Source organism: Eleutherodactylus coqui, chromosome 6 (genome assembly GCF_035609145.1).
Source record: "Eleutherodactylus coqui strain aEleCoq1 chromosome 6, aEleCoq1.hap1, whole genome shotgun sequence".
Taxonomy (NCBI): domain Eukaryota; kingdom Metazoa; phylum Chordata; class Amphibia; order Anura; family Eleutherodactylidae; genus Eleutherodactylus; species Eleutherodactylus coqui.
In genome coordinates, this window is record NC_089842.1 from 163,459,873 (window position 1) to 163,473,027 (window position 13,155).

The following is a 13,155-nucleotide window of genomic DNA, read 5'->3' on the forward strand; positions in this document are numbered from 1 at the left end:
AGCAACCAATCATCATATTGGTTAAGCTGAGTCACATTAATCTGGAAGCAAAGTACTTGGGAGACTTGGCCGTGCTTGGTCTATACTTTCCTATCTTCTACTGCCTTAGGGTAGCATAGTGGGCTCAGTGGTTAGCGCTGTTGCCATTAAGCTCTGAAATCCTGGGTTCAAATCCAATCAATGGCAAAATCTGTGTGGAGTTTGTGCTGGTTTCCTTCAAAAAAATATACTGAGTGTTCAGAGGAAAGCCATGCAAACATGGAGTGTGGGATGAATCCTAATTGTGTGATTCTAGAATGTGAGCCCCAATGGGGACAGTGCCCTATATCAAGTGAGGACAAGCACTGCAGAATATATGAATGAGTAAAATAAATAAAAAATAAAAAAAATGGAGCGCCTGGGAGCTTGCAGATATCAAAGTATCATTTGATGAGGAAATGAGTTTTTCCCACTTTTTGTTAAACCTGCATGCCTGGTGTAACCTTTCCTCTGTATGTTCCCATCAGGATCTGTGACTCTGGGAGGTGGTTATTGCTGGATGTGATTGTTACTAGAGATGAGCGAGTGTACTCGGTAAGGACAGATACTCGAGCGAGTATCGTTCTTACCAAGTGCCTGCTCGCCCGCAAAGATTCGGGTTCTGGCGGAAAGCTGCGGTGGAGAACGAGGAGGGGGAGAGGAATCTCTCTCTCCTCCCCGCTAGCTCCCGCTCATTTCCGCAACCCACTGCTCACCCCCGCCGACACCCAAATCTTTGCGGGCGATCAGGCAGGTACTCTGTAAGGATGATACTCGCTCGAGGATCTGCCTTTACCGAGTACGCTCACTCATCTCTAATTGTTACATAATGCAGAAGTCCTGATTTGTTTTTGCATTTTTTTTTGCACATCTTAATTTTTTTTACTTTGATTTTTCTTGTTTTTTAGAAACATGTCATTCAGATTTATAAAAAGGTAGGATTTAAGTTGCTATGTATTTTTTTTTCTTGTATAACTTGCCTTCTTGGATCTGATTTTCCTGAATACTAAACTTTCTGCTGAAAACTAAATTTGATCAAGACCACGTCTTTCCTCCTTTTCACTGGATGATATAACTTTTACTCTGCGCTGAGCATGTCCTGTGCACTTTGCAACCATTAGTCATGAGTGTCATAAAATGTCATGTTTTATTTTTACTAATACACACTTGGCATGCTACAGCAGGTGGTTTGTGGTGTTAGTGTGCAAATCAAAGGTTAATGTATTGTAAGGTAAGTTTGTGGGGTTTCGAAAATTCATTTTTTTAATGCACTTTATTTTTTTTTAATTATAAAATTGCTTTCCTACATACTATTCTAGCTTGGCATACACACCTCACAGGGAGAGTAGTTATGACAATTACATATACTTGGGAGCTCCGCACTTTATCTAGTGGGTTTCATATTGAGAATCACGAGTTGCTAATATGCACCATATTTCCGCTTCTCTTTCCTTCCTGATATCTTTACTGTTGATGCAGTGCTAATATTGTGCTGGATTTCAAGGTTGCCACAATAACATTAAAACAGAGTACATGCCAGAGTCCTTGAGAAATAAATGGACGTCACATGACCAAACATCCTTACACAGTTGAGGCTCATGCACAAAATATGAAGCTTTTAGAGTAAGGCCGGCTGTTCATGGGCATTGCAACACATCGGGCTGCGCTTTCCATAGTGGTCATATGGAAAGCGTTCATTGCGTTACCAGTGTGCGGATGATCGCCGCGGGTAACGCAGTAAAATAGATCGCCCGTGGACAGGAGGCCTAGCCTGTAGGCTTGGGCTATTCGTGTGGGTGCGCTTATACGAACGCAGGCACGAGAAATAGAAGAAAAAAAAACCTGTAGCATCCTGAATGTGATCTGAGACCATATTATCTCATTGAAGTGTATATAGGTTATCTACTAGGGCACCAAATGATCAGCTTGTTAAAATCAAATATTCCCACGCATGTTACACAGACATGAGTCTAGAGATAGTTGGGGTTGCCCCCATGTAGGTTAGATGGCTGAAGCTATGAGTTTTAGCCCACTTTCATAGCAAGGGAATTCATTGTGATTAGCAGGTATAGTTTGCTGCGCATCCAAAAAGTCAATTAGAGCTTCAAAGTCCGCGCTTACATCTTTCTTATACATAAAAGGTATAGTTTCCATAGGGGTCATACGATTCGAAAACTATTTTGGCCACAAGTTAAAGACCACAGCCATAGTGAGTAATGCTTCTGGCATACTAGTGCATTTGGAGTTCATGCGCTGTCGGTGTTAATTCATGGGCAGCACACAGATCCATTATAGCCTATGGGCTTTGCACATGGATTACTGGTCCCATGAAAACTCATTGCGTGTCCCAACGTTGTCCGTATCACTGTTTTCCTTTGCACAAATTTTTTTAAGATCCCCTCCCATTTGTTTGAAATTTTTGGCCCTGAGAAGTTCATACCGCCACAAATATACTAATATGGCTACAAGCTTTAACCCCTTGAGTGGCACGCCTGGAAATTTTCCGGGACGAGCTCCACTGCTCATAGCGACATAGCCCGGAAGATTTCCGGGCTATGTATCACTATGGGAGCTGCAGAGCACAATGCCACAAGCTGTGGCAGTGTGCTCTGCCTGCACAGACCCACAGAGAACAAAGCAAGGGCTTTGAAAAACCAGCAGAAGATATTGCCGATATGCCGGCAATCTCCTGCTTTGTTTACAGGTTGCCATAGAGACCATCGGCTTGTCAGAAGCAAGCCATGGTCTCTGTGGCAGGGAGAGCTTGGTGCTTGGCTGTCAGAGGACAGCTAGGTACTAGCTCTTACAGCAGAGATCAGAGAAAACCTCCGATCTCTGCTGTGTTAACCCTTTACATCCAGCAGTCTATGTGACTGCAGCATGTAAAGGGCTGTCACTGCAGCATGTAAAGGGCTGTCACCATCAGACCCCCGGAATGTGATCAGGGGGTCCTGATGGGTCCCTGTGGAAGTCCCCTAAAGGGACAAAAAAAGAAATAAATTATAAAAACACTTGTCTCCCTTTACTTTGTAAAAAAAAATCAAAAATACAATCACACATGTGGTATCCATGCGTCGTAATGACCCAGAGAAGGAACTTAATACATTATTTAACCCTGTAATGACATGGCCCCTTTTTTTCTTTTTTCCCCATTTCTTTTTTTCCTCCCCCCTGTTTAAAAAAAATCACAACTTGTCCCGCAAAAAACAAGCCCTCATATGGCCATGTCAATGGAAAAATGAAAAAGTTATGGCTCTTGAGACGCAACTGCAAAATTAGTTAAAATTCAATGATTAGACCATTTTAAAAAACCTGCCCTGGTGGGCACGACAGGGTGGTAGGAAACCCGCCACTCAAGGGGTTAAAGGAAATTAACACTTAAAAAAGCGTGACTACTGTCTTCTAAAAGAAGGGCCACACCTGTCCATGGGTTCTGGCTGGTATTACAGCTGAGTACTGTTGAAGTGAATGGGCCTATGTTATGATACCACACATGACCTGTGGACAGTTTTGGGGCTATGTGTTAGAAAGCAGCCATATTCTAATTCCGTAAAGCCCATTAGAACCTTTATGAAGGCATGTATAGACTGGGTTGATTATCTTTGCAGTCAATTTACCAACGTGCGGTATATGTAGGCAATGTCGAAAAGGTGGTGGCCGTCTAACAATTTATTAATGAGGGAGTTCATTCTCTTCACATAATCGGGCACCCCATACCTTGGTGCCACCACTATATACAGATGACTTACTGTAAATTGTTCCACATCTCCTGTGATGTCTTTGTTGTAAGTCTGATTAGCTGACTCGTTGGTCTAAGCATTTGAACACCAATGTAAGATTTCTTTTCTCTTCTGCTTGTCTTTGCTTTTGCGTTGTTTTCAATGAGGCTCCCGACTGAATCTGAAAGAAACGGGAGATATGAGGGCTCCAGGTGAGGGCAATATATATTTTTATTTTAACACCACCCACCCATAAACATTCAGTTAACCCTTTCATATGAATGTGTTTTTGCATGTCATTCTTGCATCAAATACCTTTTTTTTTTTTTGCATTTACTTGTGTTGATCTTGTGAGTCTTTGCATGTGAATCTATGTATGTTAGGGGAATATTGTGTCTGTACTTGGCAAAAGATGTCAAGGGGGGTAGAGAGAACAGAATCTAAACTTTGTTGGAGGCCTATACTATACATTTTCATTACAGGTGCCTAATACATTGGTAAGCTTCATGGGACATTCTCTATAGGCTTATAACCTTTTTGGGAAGATCTGTTTTTGTTCTAAGGCTTGGGGCATGCTGGCATATTTGCTGTCACTATAATTCCAGACAGCATATGGCCCCATTATGACTTATAAGGCGCTATACACAGACCTTTTTTCACACGGACTCGTGGTCTGTATGAAAAAAAACCTCAGGGCATGTCCTATTCCTGTCTGCCTTAGGGTCAAGAAATAGGGCATACAATTCCCCATAATGTGCATCGGCCTTCTGTATATGCATGCTTGTCCAATGCAAGTTGAGCCTGAGTGTAACTTGCTTTTATGGCCATGTGCACCTAGCCAAAGGTCCTGTGTATTCCAAACCGACCCATTATAGCCTATGAGGCATTACATATGCAAGCTTATTGAAACAGACCAATGGGCCACATGAAAAATTTATGGCATGTCCTATTCATGTCCATTTTCACAGATAAGAATAGGACATGCAGTGTTTGTGCATATTGGACAGCATGCTGATGGGTGTCTGTGCTGTCTAATGTGAGTCGCACCTGGGTTCTCAACTGCAACTTATTACAGCCTCTAGCCTAAGGAGAGGGAAATAGTGGAGATTGCAACTTTCTAATCTACTTCAGGGGTATGCACAATTTTGCAACCTTTTATTACTCCAATGTAGCCTTATTTTAAAAAAAAACAAAAAACTTGACAGATGTTTCCATTTTCTGTATACGTTTTTATGCAGAATTATATCAGTTGCTACAAGTCCTGTACTCTCTCCCTCCTTGCTGTGTTAGACTGCAGAAGAATAGGGGCAAAAGAGACAGTAACACATGACTGCTGGACATGTCTGCACTCTGGGCTTGTTTGTATTCTGACTGTGGAGACAGGTCTGTTTTAAGAGCCGTGTACTCTATTAAAAAAGGTTTTTCACAGTTGCTTCATTTTACTTTTTAAGGAGACTGTCACAATCTTTTTGCACCCTTCTCTGAGGACAGCACAATGTAGCGACACAGTGATATATCTATGTATCTGTACAGTAGTTTTGGAGAAACTTGAATTTTATCAGTAGCAGAAAGCATAGAGGACTGCTTGAAGTCCTGGATATACATGAGCTGCAGGCTAGCTACAACTAGATCGACTGCTATCTGCCTACTGTGCATAGAGAAACAGAGCAGCCAATCATTGGCTGCAGGGTGGAGTGGGTATAAATGTCTCTAAAACGACTGCACAGATACTGCAGACATATTATGGCAATCGGTGTCAGGCACTATCTTACGGTGCCGTCGATGAGGACTGCAAGAACATGGTGACAGATTCCATTTACATTTGAGCTGAGGGTGCAAAAGTGTACATAGTCTTATAATTGAATATGACCTTAAGGCTTATGCCAAATATTGTACCCCATCCACTAAAATGGCATAATTACGTAGAGGGTATTTTATGGTAGGTACACTTAACTCTATCCCCACCGCTTCAACTGACAAAATAGTTATATTGCTTTTTTTTCTAATTAAAAAAAATAGTGGATTTTGGGGGGGGACAAGTAACTCCTCTTATGACCTTAATTACAACTTCCTTTTTATATAGTGCGGTTCACCGGCTGGTGTGGCTCTTGCCATGAGACCATTAACCACGTGGCAAAAACCAATTCTACAGTGAATGCCTGTGGTTCAGTAGCTAGCACAGATAAATCACATTAAAATTGTAAAGCCGTAATTGTAAATCACATTAAAATAGGTCACTATTGGAGAAGTCTTGAATGGCTAGAAGTCCACTACTGTGACACGTGTGATGGAGAATATATTTGCTACACAATTTTTCCAAACACGTAACTGAATAGAATTAGCTTGACAGTAGAAACCGATTCCAGGGCTGCTTGTAGCTTTATGTATTTGGGGGAGGAAAAAAGGTCTTTTTGTACATATGTTGACTCTCCTAGTACTCGTGGACTTTTTTTTTCCTCTGGGTCTATTATGTAAGAATAGCACTTTTTTAAGAAGTTCAGTTTTTGCCCATCTTGACCATCCACCCTGGAGTGACTGCCTACAAAAGAGTAACTTCTCTTTTCTTCTAGTCGTAATGTGTCAGGGGACCAGAAAGACGAGAACAAAGAATCGAAGCCAAGGTCGCTGCGGTTTACCTGGAGCATGAAAACCACCAGTTCCATGGACCCCAATGACATGATGCGTGAGATTCGTAAAGTTCTAGATGCCAACAATTGTGACTATGAGCAGAGAGAGCGCTTCTTACTCTTCTGCGTCCACGGTGACGGCCATGCCGAAAATCTTGTCCAATGGGAGATGGAAGTGTGCAAACTGCCAAGGCTCTCTCTGAATGGGGTACGCTTCAAGCGGATATCTGGGACATCCATAGCTTTCAAAAACATTGCTTCCAAAATTGCCAATGAGTTAAAACTGTAAAATATGGGGGTAAAGATGAACAATCAAGTTGTAAATTACATAGCAATTCAAAGAGTGTTTTCCCTGAGAACACTGGTTTAATGTATAGAATTATTTAGGCAATAATTCCTGCATCTCCTGAATTATGATATTACAAACGGAACAAGCTGCTGGAAGGGGGGAGAGTTGGACTTTTTTTTATATATAAATATATATAAGTGCACTACAGCATTAAAGTTGCCTACCATGTAAATTATTTACTTTTGGCTTTTTTTCTGGGTCATGGTGATTTGTTATCACCTAATATATTTCTGTATTGATATCCATCATGTATGTGTGTGCAGGTATGGATGTTACGTTTGCGTTGAGCACACAATTGTTTCCAAAAAATAATGGTGGTTATTAAACACAGACCTCCTGTAATAGTTTTTTTTTTTTTTTTAAAGAAAAACACACCTTAGATTGCACAAGTGTTAACTGCACATGTTGTATTTCGACATACTTTTGCATTGTCCTGTTTGGGAAGGTTAAAGGAAAAATTCAGTGATGGTGTGAGAATTGTAATTTATGAGAGTGATGATATGGGCAGCGATTAAACAGTGTTCCTTCTAAAGATACCTACAATGAAGTCTGTGTTCCTTGGTAGATGCTCGGGATGTTTCATAGAAATTGCTACTTAAAATTCCAATTTTCTGAAGGCATAAGCATTTGATGCGGCTGCAGTTAACCTTAACGTTAAACTCTGCCCAAGTCTGGTCTGCACTAGTGTGAACTGAACTAGTTTCAGCTCTTTTAAATAAAAGCTATTTAAAAATGTCTGCATCCCAAAAAATGTTAGTGAAAACTTCAGCTTATCTTGTAAAATACAAGCCCTTAGACAGCATTGTAAAGGAAAAAATAAAAGTTAAGGTTTTACGATTTTTGCTCAAGAAGAGAATTTTTCATTGCCATAGTCAAAGTAAAATACTTTATGAACTTCTTGGTATGACCGGAATACTCACATGCAAAACAAGGTTAACATGTCATTTATACCATGTGGTGAATGCAATAAAAACGAAACCAGCACAATGACGGAATTACTGTTTTTCATATTCCCTCCCTTCTACAAAAAAGTCCTGATGTGCTTGGCAAGCTGTTCCCAAGCTATACATTAGCATGCTAATAAGACCCCAAACAACTGCTGTCAGTTATACCCCAGAATAATACCCTAAAGGGTGTCCTTTCCAAAATGAGGTCAATTTTATAGGTGGTGGTCCACTGTACTGGGTACCTCTGAGCCTATGTGCCCAAACAGCAGTTTGTATCCAAGTATGGGGCATTTACATACTCCTGAGCAAAAGCACCCCGCAATTTGTTACCCTATTAATCCTTGCTAAAGTGGAAAAAATAGAGGGTCAAGGATAAAAAACAATTTGAAGTCCAATTCTAAACCACCTCTGCAGTTGAAACACTGTTATACCCCTTTACGAATTGCTTGAGGGGTGTTTGTCTTGGCACTCTGCAAACCTGAAATGGTGCCTAAAAAAATTTTTCAATAAAGGGGAGGCCAAAAAATCTGCAAGGTGCTCCTTAATTTTCGAGGCCTGTTGCAAACTAGAGCCACATGAAGGATATTTCTGAAAACTGTAGATTCAGGGCAACATATGTTGAGTCTTATTTGCCAAGTTCTGCTTTGTTACGGAGAAAAATATCAAAATAGAAAAGTTTGAATTCGTCCTCCACTTTGCCTTAATTTCTGTGAAACACCTGAAGAGTTAACTGGCCTTATAAATGAAAACAGGACAGCAGTTTCTAAAATGAGGTGACGTTATGGAGGTTTCTATTATATAGGCCTCATCGTTGCTTCAGCATTAAATTGGTCCCTTTTAATAATGGGTTTTGCCATTTTATAGGCTTTCTGATGTCCACGTTAAAGACCCTTGCAAAGTACAATTGCCATATGATAAATGTTTAACTACTTTGTGTGGTATGACTGTCCTACAAGCAAAAAAAATTGTTTGAAAATAGTATTTTTTTTAAATGCTTACATATACAGATTTAGAAAAATTTGCAAAGTGTTGAGCAAAATTGATTAACACAAAGTACACAAGCTATACTGTTCACTGGAGGGTCACCACTTCCCGTGAAGGATAACCGTATTTGCCTTGTATTAGTAGTCACTAGAGTTTGATAGCTTTAAAATAACTTAGATCACAAACCTATAATTTCAGTTCTCACTAATTAGAATTCCTCACCTTTTTTGAAGATTGTCATATCCCTATGATAAACACCTAGAAGGCCTTTGTCAAGTAAAGCGATCACCATAAAAAAAAGAGCCCCCTAGAGGAACTTAGAATAAATGTAGGAGAAAAAGTGCTTGTAGGCGTAATCCCTTTTCTTAAAGAGACACGAGTCTGACTTCTAAACTCGACTCAACAGCGGAAGGTGTGATGTTTTGTGGCTGGTCTGCACGCTTTCAAACACATCAGGAATTAAGGAATCTCACTCCCTTATATAAAATAAAGTGAGGAGAAAATCAGATTACATTCCCAAACCAAAACATTGGTTTATAGACTCTGAAACGCTCAAGTACATGCTCCACTCCCTCTTTTTTTTTTTTTTTTCTTTCCCCCATCTCTTCTTTCATTACCCTACAGAAACCTGTGTCTTCCCAGAGGACAGAGCAATTATAGGGTAAGGACAGGTTGCTATGGAGGGCCACTCTTTTCAGGGCGGTTGCCCTACTTACAACGGTTTTATAGGTGTTTATCTTAGGCTGCCTGCAGACGAGCAGGTCGGATCCGGCGGCGAGACCCGACCCAAGCGCCTGCAGAGACGAGCGCGTACTCACCCGCGCCCGGCGGCCCCGGCTCTTTCATGTGCCGGTGCATGTGCAGACCGGAGCCAGCGGCCGGGTGAGTGACGTTTCTGTGCGAGGCTCTGGAGCCCCGCACAAAAATAGGACATGTCGCGGTTTGTTTGTCGCGCGAGATTTCGCGCGGCCATCTGCATAGGAGTGCGTATTGTAATGCACTCCTATGCAGGCTTTGAGCGGCGGAAATCCCGTGGGATTTCCACCCGCGTGCAGGCGGCCTTAGTGATATGAAAATCCTCCAATAAATTAGAATTTCTCACATTTGGGAGCCGAAATTAAATGTTTGACACGACAAATATTCTATATATATTTTACATCAGTCAAAATCCAAATTTCCCAGATTTTATAACATTTATCTGAGCACCTTCTATTTTTACATTCTTTTCATATGGGAGAATAGAATTGATTAGATGACTCCATTGGGGGAGTGCCGGGGGTCCCCTATACATGCAACACAATGATAAAGCCTTATGGGCCAGAATCGGCACCTCACCAAAAAAAATGCGGATATGGAATTGCCACGGCTCTTCATCCAGTATACCTAACAAACATTCAGCGGGGTTTGGTGGAAGTAGCACCCCCAATAGTTGTCCCAAGAACTCTGTACCTCTGTCCAGGAGGAGTATACCATCGGGCAACTCCACATCAAATGGTTAAAGTTAGCATTGGGTATCTGACAGCAATGACATTGTGTGTTAGGGGTTCTATTCCTCTTTAAAGACTCTACTGTGACAAGTAACATTGATGTATAATGTGCAATTGCATTATCTTGGCTGCTGGCGTGACTGGAGTGTAGGAGGACATTGTAGTACTCCACTCCTCTTTAGAGAGTGAGGGGATTATTTCTCTCAATTTGTCACACCCAGCTCTACATATAACATTTTAGCTCCTGCGTCTGCAAAACTCCTATCGAGGCATGGTGGAAAGGGATTGATGTGGCTCTGGATACTGAGCATTGAGCGCATGTCTTAGTTGGAGGTATCTGTAAAAGCTGGTTCTGGGCATCTGGTAAAGCTGCTGCAGCTGCTCAAAGGAGGCCAAAACACCATTACAAGTGTTCCAAGGAGGTGATTCCAAGATCTATCCAGTATTGCATGTCTGGGAGGTTCAGCAAGTGTGGGAGCACTCTTATTACCCCATAAGGGGTTTCCAGGGGAGTGCCTTCATACCTATTGATGTTTTTACACATCTGCCAGCCTCCGATGGCTAATCTGTGTATAAGGAGTAGCAGTCTAGTATGCCGGTCTGTTTTTTCCAGTACAATCCAGAGGGAAGTCTCACATAAGTGCATCAAAGGATGTCCCCGAATTTGGGAGGTCCGAATCAGAAAGCCAGTGAGTAATATATCTAATTTGGTCTGCCAGATACTACAGTTTAAAGTCCGTCCGGGCCTTGCTTGCCACATCTTTTGGGCACAAAGGATTTTCCACAGATGGAGGTTAATAGAGGGTTAGAATAGTACCACAAACGTTTAATAAAACGATCTACATGTTCAAAACAGTACAGAAACTTCTGTACTGATTATCATTTGGATTATCATGATTAATGCGGCCTGCTACAGATGGGGGCAATGAACTCCAAATCTTAAATTTATCCTAAAGAAGAGAAGGGCCACATTCAGATTAAAGCTGTAAGCGAAGTCTCTAGATATGTGAATTTCCAGGTAGTTAAAACTTGGGGAGACTTGGAAGTTGCATCTCTTAACCCCCCCCCCCCCCCTCCTTTCCACATATGATCCAATCCCTTCGCAGCGGAATAAATTTGAATTTTAGTCAATTTATGTATAGGCCTGAAAAACGTCCAAACCTATTAATCAGGAGATAGTATGTGACAGTTTTCTTTAGGGTTTGACATAAACCAGATCAAGTTATCTGCATATAGCCCAACCTGGTTTTCCCTATGCCTTCATAAATGGGGTCTTGACATAGGAGTAAAGCTAAAGGTTCTGTGACCAGTGCAAACAAAGGGGAAAGAGGACAGCCCTGGCGAGTTCCTCTGGTAAACTGAAAGGAGGTAGACGTCATGATGATTCCTGATACAGTAGCAACTGGAAAACTATATATTATGGAGATGCAGCTAATAAATATTTATCCAAACTCTAGACTTTGGAGCAATGCCAGTAGATAAAACCACTCAACTGAGTCAAATGCCTTGGCAGCATCAAGGGAAACTAAAGCCCAATCAGATTGCCACCTTCAATCCATCTGTGTGACTACCTGCACTCTTTGTATGTTAGTTGAGGTGGAATTCCTGATTGATCCGGATGAGCAGGGTCCTGTATAGCTAAGTTTAAGTGAAGTGCCTACATTTTTGTTAAAAATTTTATAATCAAGGTTGAGTATGGAGATGGGCCTATATGAGCCGCAATCCTTTATCAGGTTTAAGGATAAGTATTAGGCTGACCTCCATAAAGAAATATGGGGGCCATCTCTCATCAAGGGCAGCATTATAAAGCAGAAGCAGCTGCCAGCCCAACAGCTCCCTATACTGTAGGTATACTTCCAGAGGGAGGCCATCAAATATAAGCCCTACCCTGAAAATAAGCTCTGGCTTCATTAAAAAAAAAAAAAAAAATTACAGGCGCTGTCCACTCCACCGCGCTTGTTCTGCTATATTTGCTTGTAGTCTTCAGCCAGCGTTTCCTGGTCAGGGGGTTCAAAAATCCCGCCTCCGGTAAGCACTGGCTCTGATTTGGTTCTCAAGCGCCACAGCTCAGCCAATCAGTGCAGTGCTCGGTGAACCAATCCTAGCCATTCAAGAAGAGGACTGTGATTGTTTTTCGAGTGCTTGTTAACCCAATCAGAGCTAGTGCTTCCAGCTGTGGCGTTAAAGCTCATGAACAGGCACACAAATCTAACGTTTGTGCGCCCGTTCACACGGCATAGGCCGAGGCTGCCATGTCATTGCCCCTTTCCTCTCCCTTCCCCTTCGCAGGCTCACCTCTGCTCTCCTCCCTGCTTGCTCTTTGCAATGGGAGGGGCGGAGCTAAGCGCTGCTCCATCCCACTGCCTTCCATTACTGGCTGTGTACAAGAGGGGTGGAAATTAGCAAGCCAGCAATGGTAGTGTGTAATATGAAATCCGATTCTCTACACATGGGGTACTACAGTCGATTCAGTACTATCAATAGCTTAGACCATCACTGTACTCGGATAGCTCAAAGGGGTTCCCTGCTAAAGGCAAATATAGAACTTAAGGAAAGGGGTAACATGTATTTTCAAAAAATAGACATACTGTCCTTATCCAGAGCACGATAGGATTTCTTCATCAGCGGGTAGTGTCCCTTTCTCCCATCACGTACGGACAGGGTCGACCAACGGACGGATCACCTGTGCTCTGCGTGTCTGATATAGAATAGGCATAACAGGGTCATAACTCACAAAAGTACTTGGTGGTTAAACGGGGTAACTCACATCAGTCCTGTATTTATGACTGGAGATCGGCAGACAGAGGTTACGGCTTCTCGGCGCATCGTCTAGTAAGCAGCCACTCTTCCACTCAAGCCATGAAGAACCACATACGGTAACCATCCAGCGCTCTCAGCCGAGCAGGATACGCCATAGAGTAGGGCAGCTGGAGGTCTTGCAGATTGTGCTTTAATCCCAGTGAAAGATGCTCTTTGCTTTTGGAGGTCTGCGGAGAAGTAGGGGGAGATTGATACCGATGCATA

The 13,155-nt window shown here is 42.1% G+C and overlaps 1 protein-coding gene across 4 annotated transcripts in view; it reads left to right on the top strand.

The window, feature by feature from the left end:
• Positions 1-7,249, top strand: part of MARK3 (microtubule affinity regulating kinase 3) — a 69,913-nt gene extending 62,664 nt beyond the window's left edge. The window contains exons 16-18 of one of the 4 annotated variants that reach the window (XM_066608112.1): positions 927-953; positions 3,905-3,949; positions 6,308-7,249. In XM_066608112.1, the coding sequence (XP_066464209.1) occupies positions 927-953; positions 3,905-3,949; positions 6,308-6,653 (418 nt within the window). In that variant the 3' untranslated portion in view covers positions 6,654-7,249. The remainder of the gene's footprint in view (positions 1-926; positions 954-3,904; positions 3,950-6,307) is intronic. The other 3 variants (XM_066608115.1, XM_066608114.1, XM_066608116.1) reach the window with 3 other exon arrangements.
• Positions 7,250-13,155: the final 5,906 nt, after the last annotated feature.